This window comes from Xenopus laevis, chromosome 3L, assembly GCF_017654675.1.
Source record: "Xenopus laevis strain J_2021 chromosome 3L, Xenopus_laevis_v10.1, whole genome shotgun sequence".
Lineage (NCBI taxonomy): Eukaryota > Metazoa > Chordata > Amphibia > Anura > Pipidae > Xenopus > Xenopus laevis.
The window spans coordinates 113,076,301-113,091,606 of record NC_054375.1 but is presented as its reverse complement, the minus strand read 5'-3'; the positions used below and the strand labels follow the sequence as shown (position 1 = coordinate 113,091,606).

General features: G+C 37.6%; 1 protein-coding gene across 1 annotated transcript in view; it reads left to right on the top strand.

Moving 5' to 3' along the window:
* The first annotated feature begins 1,351 nt into the window (after window positions 1–1,351).
* Window positions 1,352–15,306, top strand: part of strc.L (stereocilin L homeolog) — a 30,630-nt gene continuing 16,675 nt past the window's right edge. The window contains exons 1-16 of the mRNA XM_041585583.1: window positions 1,352–1,682; window positions 1,831–1,855; window positions 2,341–3,652; window positions 5,038–5,100; window positions 5,527–5,637; window positions 6,987–7,153; window positions 7,829–8,048; window positions 9,786–9,946; window positions 10,605–10,737; window positions 11,897–12,079; window positions 12,456–12,494; window positions 12,909–13,076; window positions 13,347–13,490; window positions 14,066–14,124; window positions 14,562–14,685; window positions 14,820–14,911. Of these exons, the coding sequence (XP_041441517.1) occupies window positions 1,352–1,682; window positions 1,831–1,855; window positions 2,341–3,652; window positions 5,038–5,100; window positions 5,527–5,637; window positions 6,987–7,153; window positions 7,829–8,048; window positions 9,786–9,946; window positions 10,605–10,737; window positions 11,897–12,079; window positions 12,456–12,494; window positions 12,909–13,076; window positions 13,347–13,490; window positions 14,066–14,124; window positions 14,562–14,685; window positions 14,820–14,911 (3,332 nt within the window). The remainder of the gene's footprint in view (window positions 1,683–1,830; window positions 1,856–2,340; window positions 3,653–5,037; window positions 5,101–5,526; window positions 5,638–6,986; window positions 7,154–7,828; window positions 8,049–9,785; window positions 9,947–10,604; window positions 10,738–11,896; window positions 12,080–12,455; window positions 12,495–12,908; window positions 13,077–13,346; window positions 13,491–14,065; window positions 14,125–14,561; window positions 14,686–14,819; window positions 14,912–15,306) is intronic.

Sequence of the window (15,306 nt, the reverse complement as noted above, 5' to 3'; positions counted from 1 at the left end):
CCAAAAATATCTTTTTGATATACATAGTCACAAATAGATTTATACACAAAAATGATAGTGATAAATTTGGTTTCGTTCACTTAAAATTAACAAAAAGTGAACGAGGATAATGAGGCCACTAAAAAATCTTATACAAAAAGCTTTGCTCTATAGTGTCTATTGCATCTCTAGCGGCCAATTACAACTTTGCATTAAGACAGCTCACCTGAAAAAGGTGGTGACCCGGGTGTGTAAACCCAGGATCCCACTCCTGGGTTCACAAATGCCTAAAACAGTATTGAGTGTAATATATCAGAAGGAACTCACCAGATCAAACGGGTGACCCGGGTGCATCGCCCCAAGCCCGTAGCTGTAGGTGAGTCACGATCAGTAGAAAAAGTTTGACGAGCACTCCATTCACCCCTTCAATTTAAAGAAGTAAATATTTATTTTCAACATAGAAACATAGATACAGTCATAGAATAGAGTGCTCGTCAAACTTTTTCTACTGATACAAATAGAGACTAGATCAGACTCACAACAAAAGTGCTCTTTATTATTTGGAACTGTAATATTCAAATATTTGGAAAGCTAGCTACAATATTTCTGTATTATTTGCTTCCATAATTCAGGTCACCAGCAGGAGAAAAAACAGAACATTCTAGAGAAAATTGTTTCCAACTGGAAATCAAAGCTAAGGCATTCTCTTCCTGTGACACCTATTGTTAAAACTGTCCGTAAGCCGTACAATGATGTATACAATTCCCTGGATAAGATTTTGGCCAGTTTGGAATCGCTTTGGATCAATCCAGACACTATCCCATCATTTCCTGGTGTTCGCAAAAATACAGCGAAACAGAACCGTCTGTCTGAGTTCCTTTATAACATTTCTGTCTACTTGCAAAGCCAAGAATCCCAAGAGCAGGAGGTAGAAACCTGGGAGAGCCTCCTACACCAGCTCTTCCAGGTTCCAGTAGAAAGATCACCTACTCTTCCACTTGTCAAGCTTCAGGATTTCCTTGTCTCTCTAAGAGCAAGTCAAAATTGGAGTACTCTGTTAAACTTCATACAGATTTTTGTTAAGGTGATCAGCAACAGCAATGCAACTCTCCAGCTTTTAAGCCAGAACTGGGAGATGATCACTGGGATGACCGATGCTCTATTCCAAGCTTTGCTTAGTGGAACACTGACCCAGACTAGTACAGCACTGCAAGGGATCTTGTGTTCCCTTATGGGTCACAATAATTGTGGCTTTAACCCTAACCAGTTACAGAAAATTCTGTTGCACTTTGAGTCTAATAACTGGAAACCAAAAATAAACATACAGTCAGGAAGCTCAGTGCCATCACATGAGAAATATCGACCACTCAGCATGCTCCCTGTGTCTTATAAAGAGAAGCATCCCAACTTTACCAGAGTAAACTCAAGCTTCAATCCACCAGAGGTTCAGAATGTCTTGGAGATATTCTACCGTTCCAGAGATAAGGATAAAGGAATAAAACCTAGTGCTTCAAATGAAGGACCAGATTATGTTGTTTGGAAGGTACTAGAAGACCTGCGCCAAAGTCTCATGAAAAGAATGGAAAGGTCTGCCTATGACACATTGAACAGGAAAGTATCTCGCATGACAGGATCACTGATGAGTAAGGTCTCTTCTGTAATTGGTGCACCTCACTATGATCAAAATGGAAAGTGCTTCGTAGGTAAGCCACAATGTTCCTTTGAAATTATTATGTTATGTAACAATAGCTGTTGTTTTATGGTAAAATAAGCTAAAACCTGTTACTTTTTATAATGGGTATCTGTAAACAAACTCACTTTAAATGATCTTTTTTTGTCTTCTTTTAACAGGGAATTTGCAGCAGCTGCTTTTGTGGTAAGGATTGCCTGGAATCATGTAATGTATTTGTGTCCTCCACCTTAGATATGTCGATTATCTACCCTGCTGATGCACACTACAACACTCTACAGCCTGTTCTACATCAGACATGTCACTACTGTCCATATTAAGATACGTATACCACAAAATGGTTTGGACAAGGTAGTAAAATAATTAATTTGCATATTTGGCCCACTATTTTATAGAGGCCATAAAATAATGGGTGCAAAGCCAAATGCTTGCAGGTAAAGTGGGTTGGCAATCACAACTAAGCTCGTTTAGTACCGATTTGTAAATACCAGCAGGTTCTGGAACTTTCTTTACTTTCACATGTTCTAAATTCTTCACTAATTCCTGCTAAGTCATCCAGCTATCAATAGTTAAACTATTACATTTGGGTATATTATAAGTTCTATGCATTAAGCACTGTTACTTATTATCATGAATCTCCATTATCCAAACTGACTTTCTTTTACATGCAGGGGAATACAACATAATATTACTTGGAATATCCAATCAGTTGATTTGACATCCACAAATTTTCCACCTGCTCCTCCAATCTTGACATGCGGTAGATCAGCTGGGATCCTTGGTCAAACGGAAAACAAAGCTCACCATATTGAGAAGAGGTCAGAGCCCGGATTTGGGGAAGAACCTAATTTTTATTCAGAAGTTCTTGAGGCTGTATGCAATGACACAATTCCAGGTTTGCCGGGTGTTTCTAACTTTACCATCTTCCTGTACTGCAATATGCACAATGAAACTGGATATTCTGTTCAGTCTACTTATGACCTAAAAGCTGCTTGTGCAGATGCCGCTTGGTACTTGTCCTCGGTGGAAGAAGATTCATTTTGGGTGTGGGTCTGCAGAGAATATTTCCCCTTAGAGTTTAACGTCACTGTATGCAGAAATGCTAGTTTGGTAAGGAGCAGTCTTAGCTCTTCATGGATGAGTGATCTATGCGGCAATGTATCCAGCAACTCTGATGCCGTTAGAGAGCTTAGGAATATTATCAGGTGCTCTGATGTGTGGCAAGGCATATCCATGAATCCAAAGACTTTGAAGACTTGCCTTTTTGAGAATAAAACCATCTGGGTGGAAAAGTTATGCAATAATGACACATTTTCAGCCATGGCTGAGGATACCAAAGTCTCCTTTTCAAAGCTCTGTTCTCACCACTCATTAAAATTAAATGAACACAACGGGACCATTACTTCATGCCAATATAAAACCTGGGGACAAAGTGAATTCAAAAATGCGACTTTGGTGGAAGAGTGCAGAGCTTTAAATGTTCAAGAATTTGTGGAAAATGTCTGTCAAAATATTACACTGTATGGATATTTAAAACCAACCTCTGAATGGATTGCTGAATTTTGTAGGGAAAAAAACTCATCAGAAGATGGGAAATGCTTTCTTCAGAGACTAGCGGACATGCTTCCACTTTCCAGAAGCTTTGATTTATCTCAGCTTTGCAAAAATCCCATTTCATACATCCTGAGACTTGTCTCTCAGCTCTCACAATGTGACAGTGAGTCTGCTGGCTGGGCATTAAATGTACATTACCTCCTGAAGATCCTGGATTTTTTGTTCACACTCTCTGACTTGGACCAGATAGGTAAGGAAACAAGGGATAGCCTGGGAGAAGCAATCCTCCTTTCTAGCCTTCTGGATAATAGCTCTTTCTGGGCTTCTTTCAAGATGAATTCATCTCTGAGCATCATTCAGGCTGTGGAATGGTATCTGGAGCAAGAGAACAATGGCTCTGATAAAGAAGATCTCCTGAGCTGCTTTAGCGTAAGTTTGGATTTGCATTGGAAATTCCATTTGGATTGTTTTATATTGCAAGGTTATTAAATGACATGAAATAATAACATTTTATATTTTATCGACCAATTAAAAAAATATTAAGTTGTCCGGATTTGCATTTATGCATAGCATTCAGTCCTAAATGAAACTATATGAAATATGTTTAGAAACTTTTGTAGAACTTTCCCACACCATAAAAGCCTTGTCTTGCCCAATTTTTTAAGTAAATATGTAGAACTTCACAAGAACCACTACATTAAAAACACTAACATGTCAGTAATTTGTTCTTCATTGTTAGCATTACATTTGGACAGATAAGTAGTCAGTTACTGAATATGGGCAGGAGTAAGATATACAAAAAAATGCAAATCTACCACAGAAGGTGGATAATTAATGGGACACTTTAATAAAAGGGTTGTTCACCTTTGAGTTAACTTTTGGTATGATGTAGAGAGTGGTATTCTGAGTCAATTTGCAAAAGGCTTTATTATTTGTGGTTTAAGTTATTTAGTTTTTTATTCAGCAGCTCTTAAGTTTGCAGTTTCAGCAATCTGGTTACTAGGGCCTGAATTATCTTACCAACCATGCACTGATTTGAATAAGAGACTGAAATATGAAATAGAAACAATGAAAAAAAGTGTAACTTTAGAGAGCATTTGTTTTTATATGGGGTCAGTGACCCCCATTTGAAAGCTGGAAGGAGTTAGAAGGAAAAGGCAAATAATTAAAAGACTATAAGCTCAAAGGTGAACCACCCCTAAGAGGCACTATGGCTTTTGTTGTATTGCTGTTTTTTTACGCTCTTAATTACCCTCTTAATATCACTTGAAAAGCAATGCTAATCAATGATGATTGCAGAAAACTAAATATATTAATGAGTGTATGTACAGTATGTATTTATGTTGTTTGTGTATATATATATATATATATATATATATATATATATATATATATATATATATATATATATATATATATATATATATATGGGTAAATTTATCAAAGAGTGAAGTTCCGTCACTAGAGTGAAATTCCACAGCTCTCAATTCATTTCTATGGGATTTTGAAAGGCATATTTATCAATGGGTGAAGTGAAAGTTCACCCTTTGATAAATCCCATAGAAATCAATGGAGAGTGGCGGAATTTCACTCTAGTGGCGGAACTTCACTATTAACTTCACTCTTTGATAAATATACCCCGTAGAGGAGAGAGAGACAAAAGGACCAATGTGCAAAACAGTGACCTATTGCTGTGATCTTTGTCATGGGAACAAGTATAGTATATTATAATTTATAGCCTAATAACTGCATATTTACTGAATCCAAACAAGCTGTCTCCACTGTATTTTCATTCTTGTATTTGTATCTGACAGCCAGTTCTGTGGGAGCTCATGCAGAGGGAAGACAATGTGACGGCTTTTCAGATACTTCTTCAGGTCAGTCAATAAGTATTGCCAGTATTCCTTTAATATATCAGTGTTATTTATTGGTATGAGTAAAAATGTTTGTATGTCAGTGGTGTATATTTCTGCTCTTTGCTAGCTTGAGTAGAATAGTCAATAAAGTTCCACATTTAAGCGGTTCTGCAGCTATAAAAATACACCGAAATAGGTGCGTTCAGATGGTTTATTAAATGCTCTCTCTCATCTCCAACTACAAACTACTACTTGCACTCACAGCATGAGCATGGAGTACTCACTTATAAAACAGGAAAAATCATGATACAGATTATAAGAAAACATAAATAAAAATGTTTATTAAGTAAATATCCGGTTCATTTCAGCAGATTTACTTTTTGCAATTTCCTTTTAAAAGGGGGGGGAAGGTGTAGAAGTTATTTAAACAGAATGTTTTGCTAACAGGAATACCTGCAAATGCCTCGCGAAGGCTTCCAGAAAGTTCTGATGTCAGCAGAGAATGATGCAATGGAACATTTTCTGTCGCTGATGCATCGCTCCTGGCCTCAGATTAAGGTACACGAGTAATTAATACAAATTGAAGATAAATTGTAATGGGGAAATACATTTATTTAAAGAAAAGAAATACAATTAGCTTTTTAGTTGATAAAGAAAATAACCTGTTAATCTTTGATATTGTGTTTTAAAGAATTTGAATAACTATATTCTAATGAAATAAAAAAAAGTATTTTGATTACATATGTTTCATTTTAAAAAATAAAGACTTATTTACAAATGGTATAGATGTAAGTACTGAAGCACTCTGGTGTACAAAATTGTGTCCTCTTTATGTTCCATATTGAAGAAGGATATCGGCACACAAGGCAAATAGCGTTGCAGGGAACACCCTGCTCGTTTATTATGCGGTGATGCAACGTTTCGGGGACACTCCCTTTTGTCACTTGACAAAGGGGAGTGTCCCCGAAACGTTGCATCACCGCATAATAAACGAGCAGGGTGTTCCCTGCAATGCTATTTGCCTCGTGTGCCGATATCCTTCTTCTATCACCAATTGTGAGGTTGCTGATCCTCTAATATTGTGCACCGGGCTGATTTCGTTGAGGGTGTGCGATTTTTCTAAATTGCTTGTGTAAGACTCTTTATGTTCCATACAGAGAGGACTTGCACCCATAACACACCTTGTACAGCACCATTCAAATGGACACAAGGGATTCCTGTACTTACTGTAGAATTGGGCTTCCCAGTGCATTGAATTTCCCAGCAGTTTATTGCTCATCTTCAGAATGATGTCACAAGCTATGGTTGTTCTAGGGGACAGTGTTACCAATCACAGTGTTGCATACAAATTTCACCTTTTCTGGAAATAATACTGTCCTTTATATAGTTTTCTTCCCTATTAATAAGATGAGCTTCAAGCAACATTTTTACTGGCCAGGCCAGTAAAATACTGGCCAGGTGGAAACCCTAATAGTACAAAGTGCAAAAAATACGACCAGATTTGAATCTGGTGCACCCCTAGGCCACTCGCATCCCCCAGCCTAACACACTTGTATTTCCCGCCCCCCAGGCTTGATTCTGCTACTTGCATGCCTTTCTGTTAGTAACACCCTCACTTTGGCCCTGATGCTGCTACTGCTGCCATCTGTTTGGCTTCACTGGGTGCACAGTCCCCAGTGCAGATGTGGCTAGCAGGCGGCATGCCACACCAAATCTCTTCCATCCTAGGCCTAGGCCTTTATGGTCTGCCCACAAAGCCTGGCCTGGCAAAAAATGGACACAAAGTGCAATATTTTTTAAGCTTTACACTTGTTTCATTGAAATTCTGTAAATGTAATCAATAGATTGCTAAATACATGTGGGTTGTTTCATGTGAATTAAAATACTGTTTGTTTTTTTACATTCAGGTTTCAAAGCCTGATGGGAAAGGATTGGAGACTTTGACATCAATGGTTATCCAAAAATTCCCAATTTTAACACCTGAGATATTCATAGACCTTGCCCAGTTTATTCCATTCATGTCTGTGTCTGACATCATTAACTTTCCGCCTTCACTGCTGGCCAATCAAAGTGTGTAAGTGAGAATTTCCGGAAAGTGGCAAAAAAAATTTGCATTTCATCAAGAAGTATGCAGTACTGTTTGAGTTGGCTCTCAAAAATGTTATAGCCTCCAGTCTGGCCAATGGCTTCACTGACTGTGGGCATAATCATTCTCAAAAGAATTCTGCCTGCTTATATTTGGACCTACTTTACCTGTCAAGTTGTAAAGCTATTTGGTAAACAGACAGCACTGATTTAAGTTTCCCCAGGTTGGGAATACTTATTCACTTCACATACGCAGCCGGTGCCCAATACTGCACTGAGAATGTTGTGTATAATTGTTGTCAGAAGACTTAATTAAAACCAAACAGCATTATACTTTGAAGTGTTTCATCTGGAGAGTGTTTGAAGGTGTTGCCCACAGATCCATATAATACTAAAACAGAGCCAGCTATAGCAGGTAGATTTTAGTTACTTCTAAAACTTTTTTAATAGCATGTGCAAACACCCAGCCAATGAAAATGTCAAAATGTCTATGTAATATATGTTACTGTAACTGGTATATAAACCCAGTACATTTGGCCTTCTGGCTTGTTAAATGACACATTTTTGCATTAAATGCTAGAAGAAGTAGCTCAAGTTAGCCACAAACTGGACAAACCTAATGTATAAAGTGGATGACATACTGAATGGAGATTATTTGTTCCAGATTAGATGCAATAAGATACTACAGTCCAGACATGAAGCTCACACAAAAGCGGGCATTTGCAAAGCGTCTCATGCAAGCCAACATGTTCGGCGACATCTCTTCATGGCCACCATATTTCTTGAGATCCATTCAGGCACTGCTTCCTTATCTACCCTTTTGCCACTTTGTTCAGCTGACCCCAGATCAAGTAAGTATTGCCATTCACATCAAAGCTATAAGTGTACCAGGGAAAAGTCTAAGTGAAGTGCAGCCAATACCAAACAGCAATATAAACATAGTTCTGAGATGATTGCTTTATTAGAATGTCTTTTTTTTGTAGAATAAAAAATAAAGAAATAATTAGAAATAGTGTTTTTTTGATGCTTTCAATTACAATAAAATATAAAACAGTAGGTCATCCAAGAAATTATTGAATCTTAAACAGCTCCAAGCATTATTTTTAAACTGCAATGTGTTTATTAGCAGTGATAGCACACTACATGTTTCGGGCAGAGCTCTTTTTCAAGTGTAACAAAAACAAGGTTTTGTGGGAATTAAATACCTTTTGTGTGGAACATACCACCTCCCCCAACTTAAAGTGACAGTGTCAAATTGTAAAAATCTCTTTAAAGGGATCCTGTCATCGGAAAACATGTTTTTTTCAAAATGCACCAGTTAATAGTGCAACTCCAGCAGAATTCTGCACTGAAATCCATTTCTCAAAAGAGCAAACAGATTTTTTTAATTTCAATTTTGAAATCTGACATGGGGCTCGACATTTTGTCAATTTCCCAGCTGCCCCCAGTCATGTGACTTGTGCCTGCACATTAGGAGAGAAATGCTTTCTGGCAGGCTGCTGTTTTTCCTTCTCAATGTAACTGAATGTCTCAGTGGGACATGGGTTTTTACTATTGAGTGTTGTTCTTAGATCTACCAGGCAGCTGTTATCTTGTGTTAGGGAGCGGTTATCTGGTTACCTTCCCATTGTTCTTTTGTTTGGCTGCTGGGGGGGGGAAAGGGAGGGGGGTGATATCACTCCAACTTGCAGTACAGCAGTAAAGAGTGAGTATCAGAGCACAAGTCACATGACTTGAGCCTACCCAGGGATGCACAGAGCATGTCGCCTAAACATTCATTTATATTTATTTATTTATTTATTCATATTTATGCCAGCACTCTACCCATAGCTCCTGTAACACTCATCGTAAATATAAATTTGACACTGTCACTTTAAGTTGGGGGAGCTGGTATGTTCCACACAAAAGGTATTAAATTCCCACAATGCATTGTTTTTGTTACACTTGAAAAAGGGCTCTTCCTCGAAACATGTATGTGCTATCACTGCTAATAAACACATTGCAGTTTAAAAATACTGCTTGGAGCTGTTTAAGATTCAGTTATTTCTTGGATTACCATAATTTAAGGTGTAACACAGACACCTGAATCTGCAGCCATAGGAAGCTAAGAACTGCGACATAAAACAGTAGGTCATTTAGGTCTTGGATGAAGACAAAATTACGTTTTTATAAACTTTCCAGCTAATCATGAAATTAATTGTAGAGTAAAGAAAAAAAGTCAGTAATCAAATAGAATATAGTGAATATGTAGTCTACCACTTTTAAGGAGCCTATTTATTATGCTGTGTAAAAAGTGGAGTAATGCATTACCGGTGATGTTGCCCAGAGAAACCAATCAGCAATTCGATTTCAACAGTTAGAAAACACAATCAAAGATGTGATTGGTTGCTCTGAGTAACATCACTGGTAATGTTGCACTCTACTTTTTACACAGCATGATAAATAGACCCCCTAGGTGTATAGAATATCTATAATAATAATGAATCATTAATTGGGTTAATTGCAAAGAATAAACTCAGGCTTGCTTGGATGCAGGTTATCTATGTGCAATACTCCATACAGGGACCAGAGAATCGCAGGTATTTGGGCAGTGTACAAGATCAGAATAAAAGATCTGTAAGTGGGGTAATGACAGTCATACTAATCACTGGCTTTGTGTTGATCAGATTAAGTTGCTGGCAGATGGCTGGAATGATGTGAAGCTAGAGATGGTCCAGGGGCGCCATGTGGCACTGAGCCTTATGAATACAAGCAGGGATAACACAGAGGATCAGCTCCAAAGGTATACACTGCCAAAGCAATCAGAGTTAGCTAAATTAATGGGAAGCTGTTTATAATGTCTGTGAAAAGAGATTCTTGAAATAACTGCAAAAAAGGATCAGATAAACATCACCTATGCCTTCTAATAGTTAAACTAAGAAATAATTGGAAATAATAAATGCAGAAAACAGATTACATAAAAAAGGTATGCAGAAAATCCTCTGAATTAGTATTTGTACTTGATGTATTTTCAAACATTTTGGGTGGGGTAAGATGGAATTTTGTATTCCTGGGCTAATAATAAGGTCCAATCAGACACATCAGATTTGAAAGGCTGATTGACAGACTTGAGTGTAATATGTGCAAAGCATGAAAGCACTACAAGCAACACTTTGTCCTATGCACACAATCCATGATTTATCTAAACAGGGACAATGGTGTGACACACAAGCTATAATGAATGAATGAATACGATTTTCCAAAAAAACACTACCATAAAAGTATTTTTCGATGAGGATTATATTTCTTGGGTAAAAGCCGAGTATTTTGTGCACTATTTATAACGTATCTAAACAGATAATAAGGTCCAGGCAGTAAACCTAATGGAAGGTGTGTTACAGATTGTGCCATTTTCCTATGGACTAATATATGTTGTCTTATAATTTTACTCTACATTAAAGTCTTGGCAATTTTAGTTGCTACCTTACATACGAAGATCTAGAAGGCATTCTTCCACTCCAGTACCCTCTAAGAAAATTGGAGAAGAATCTACTTGAATGCATAAATGAAGGAATAATATCCCCTCACGGACGGGTAAGTCTTTGTCACGTCTTACATTACAGATAAAAGCCAATAGACGCATGCCTCTGTGCACCTGAAGGCCTGGAGTTAGACAGTAGCCATGTTAATGTGATATGTTCCACTTGGTAGCATAAAGAAGTGAGGGAATAGCTCTTCAAGCTTTGATCCCACCATGTTTGAATTTATTTTATTCACAAATTGTCCTTGTCAGTCAATATCTGTGTATGTATCTGTCTTTAAACTGTAATCAATGGCTTTGACATTAATACAAACTATATTTATTAAGATGTATGCAGGCAGTTCTCTTCCAGAGATGTACATTAGCATGTTATAAGTGTTTTGATTATGACATAAAACCCAATATATTAGTTCTATTATTGTCCTTAATTTATAAGAAATGGGAGGTGAGAACTCTAAAATGTGTTGTATTTTGATACACATATAGGCTATAAACTTATTTCAGCAACCAAACCATAAAAATTAAAAAAATAGTTCATTATAAATTTCCAAAAAACCAACATCTTTTTTTTTTTTAACAGGTATTCTTTTTTATTGAGTTTCAAAATTAAATAGGGGGGGGGATACAGAAGAAAAAAGGGGGGGAGGGGGAATTTACAGCAGTGGTTGTGTTCATCCATATACTAATAACATATGCAATAGACATCATATGAAATCTTATTTATTTATTTATTAACATCATGAGAACATTTACACGTGCGCCTCCAGCCAAGTACCCCATATATTGTCACATTTTTCAGGTTGACCCCTGGCTTCGTAGGTAAGTTTAATAAGTGGTAGCATTATATTGACATACTCTAGCCAAGCTCTTTTCTGCGGAGGGGCGATCCATCGCATCACTATAATTTTTTTTGCATAGAAGAGAAGAGATCTAACCAGTATTCTTTCATAATTTGTAGGTAACAAGTCATCTATCAACCCCAGCAGACACACCTCAGGGGAATGAATGGGAGGAAGGGCTAGTGTATCCATTAAGTGTTTGGTGACTTTGGCCCAGTATCTCTGGACCATGGGGCATGCCCATATCATGTGCCAGTATTACCCATCCCTGTCTCCACACCTCTTACATAGGGCTAGGGGTATTTGTCCCATTATGTGCAATCTATTCGGGGTTAAATAAATTCTCAACCAACCAACATGTATTTTATTTCAGGTGGCTTATGCATTGGTGGACTTGCTGAAAAGGGTAAATGTGCATGCAGTGGGCCATGGTGAGCTGATTAGCTTGAGAGGCCTATTGCCCGGTTTGGGTGTTGGTTTCTTTCAAAGACTTACGGACACACAGGTGGTTAGTCTACTCCCAGAGCTTCATACAGAAGACCTTTCAGCGGCCCAGGTATGAACACTGGATGCTAAACTTTATTTTTAACCATTGGGTGCAGTTGGGCTCAAAATGTTTTTTATAGTTATATTATTTTATAATGACGATACAGACTGGACCCACATGAGGGTCCTGTCAATGTAAAACATATTTGTTTTGCATTCTATACAAGTCAATCATTTCTAGTCTTTCTGCCTCCAACCAGCTACTCCTCATGTAAAGGGGGATACTTTCACTATTATCACTAATATATTTTCATGTATTTATCTATATTTCCACCACATATACACTTGAATTTCAATTGTGATCACATGCAAGTTGGTCTGAACTCAGTGATACTTATGTCAGCAAAAATCATTTTGAATGTACTGAATCACCCATGTCTTTTCAGGCTTTTACACTACTGAAACACATCACACCTAAAAAGAATGTAAGTACTTTGGAGCTGCACTCCAACTGAATGTTGCTGGCTGTGAATATAAAGGATATCTCAATGTTTTCAAAAAGGTTTATGGACAATTATAGAAACCCTGAAATGAAGCAACTTTCCAAGTATATCTGTTATTATAGATATTGTATTATTTTTGTACACTTCATATAGTAGTTATAAGCTCCCAGCATTTCCAACATGTGTAATTGTTTGTGACTATAAGAAGCAGGATGGCGGATGCCTGTGTGCCTCCCTCAGTCCAAATATCTGCACCGTAGGTCCTCAAAAACAGGGCAGAGTGCAAAGTGCAAAAAGCATGGTAGCTTGTAGCTGTTTTCACACTTTGCATCCTGCCCCATGGTGATAAATGAGCCTTCATTTCTGAACAGTTTCCAAAACTGTTTATCTGTTTAGGTTGCAGAGCTGGTGATTTGCAGATACCACTACCTGATTCCTGCTCTTGGTCCTGAGCTCCTGAGTTCTCTCCCTCCTTCCCTTCTGAACAAAGCCTGCCAATGTCTGAGGCCTTCACTCTCCCTGCTGTTAGCTCCACAGAAAGCAGCTCTGATGCAGACTTTACGGGTACATTGTCTGTTACTCCTGTTCCAAATACTTGTCTGTTTATCAGCATGAGGTATCCCTTTACACTGTCTTACACAAAGTAATCTATTCTTCCATCTATTTAGTGTTTTGTTCCCAAACAGAAATAGGTAATGGCCATGATATAGGCCTAAGGACATCTGACACCATATAGGCCAGCATATTGCATCTTTGACATTTCTTCATTACTGTGTTCCTTTGCTGACTTCAAAAAATGCTATAATCACATTCTTATTTGAACATTGAATTTAGAGACACATACATGAAAGGGAAATCTGGCCCCTGCATTTGACTTGTCTCCTCCCGCTCGCACCACTCAAGCTCCTACTTTTAGACACGCAGGTATTGTTAAGGAACATGAGTCTTTATGGAGAATTGGCCTGGATGCCTCAGCAGGTACTATTCATATTCCTTTCCACTAAATGAATCCACCTTTTGATAAATGTGGTTTAGATAGGTAATACAGGTTAGATGAACCTTTTAAGTGATACTGGCATCGCATATATGCTTTATAATATTTATTTCACAAACTGTAACAGTGTGATTCCACTAAATTGACATTAGAGGTTTATATTTCATATATTTATGTATATAGTTTTTGTTTTTGTTTACTCTGCATCTGCTAAACTAAGCTTTCTTTTCTGTTTTCCCTCTCTTTGTTATATCACCCAAAGGTATCTGTGGGGCCATATGTTTAGATTGGTACCCAATGATGGCACCTTTATGGGGCCTAAATATTTCTTTTTAATGCTTTAAACAATTCCACCTAGTCTGACGCTGGACACTTGCAATTAAATCTCCTTTAACAATTGTTGGGTACCCCCACACAATACTGTAGTGTTAAGGAGTCCATACAGTACATAGGTCAATATAACCTGCTAATATGACCTACCGAAGAGTTTTAAGTATTGGCATAGGAGGCATTACACTGCTGGCCATTGCTCTTTATAATATGTATTATTTATCTGCAGACCCAGTTCCTATGGAAGAAGATTCAAGCTGGTTCAAATCTAACAAAGTCCACAATCCTGTAAGTAGACATGTAATGGGTGGGTATTCATATGCATAACAGGTGTTGAGGTCCCTAGCCAGTAAGTAAAAGTATCTATATCTAAATAATATGGAGTGTACATAAAATTATTGCCCAACTGTATCACCCAACTGATTTAATTATTCATGCAACTGTCCAAAAATTGGTTCAGAACCTGTATTTGCCAGTTTGGCCACAAATATATGCGTAATTCCCTATTGGACGAATTCCAAGGAAAACCGATATATAACACAAATATATCTGTGCATTTAAACTACTTGGAAAGTTTGGTATGCACATAGATATGCAGGATAACCTTTCCCACTTTGGTACAGGATTTTATCATTAACCATGCCTGTTATTATAGCGATTAAGTACAAACTGACAGTTCTTCCAAGGAAATGAAAAGCTTATTATTTTCTTTCTGTTACCAACAGCACTCTTGGCAGTCTTGCTAATGGGATAGAATGTGACATCCTGCAGCAACTAAGCACTGTTGCTGAAATCAGAGAAGTGGTCAGATATCTCCATGGGATTCCCACTGGTCTGCACAAAAACCTTGTAAGAAGCATATCATGTTAACCACAATATCTGTCATAAAATTATTCATGTTTTGTAATACCTTGCCCCGTGGTTAGTTTAGATTTTCCATATGTGTTTTGAGGTTTTAAAGTTTCCCTGTGTGTCTTTCATAGAGGAAGTGCATCCTAGAAGAACTCCAGAGGAGGCCTGGCATATCCTGGGAGGACACAGCATGGCTTGGACCAGAATTTATTTCTGACTTACCGTAAGTGTTATCCATAATGTATTGATAATGTGCTAAAAATTTTAGTACATTATCAATACAAAATTGCCTGTGCAGTTCCTATAAAGCATTCACTTGCACAAGTTCTTTTGGTAAATACTACTGCAACAAGTCTGAGAAAGTAGTTGGCTGCATCTGTATTGTAAGGTTAGAGTATCTTTATGGACTGTCTGCAAGTTGCATACGCATGTATTAATAAACTGCCTGGTATAGGTTTCCTTTTTTCAATGCATATGTGGCTAGAAAAAGTAGATTTTCTTGTCCCACATAAAGAAATCAGTGTCATTCTAATCTCCATGTGTCTGTCATGAGTATAACAGAAACATATTTATTGTACAGGAGAGGCATGTTGACAGATCAGCACATTTACTGCATTT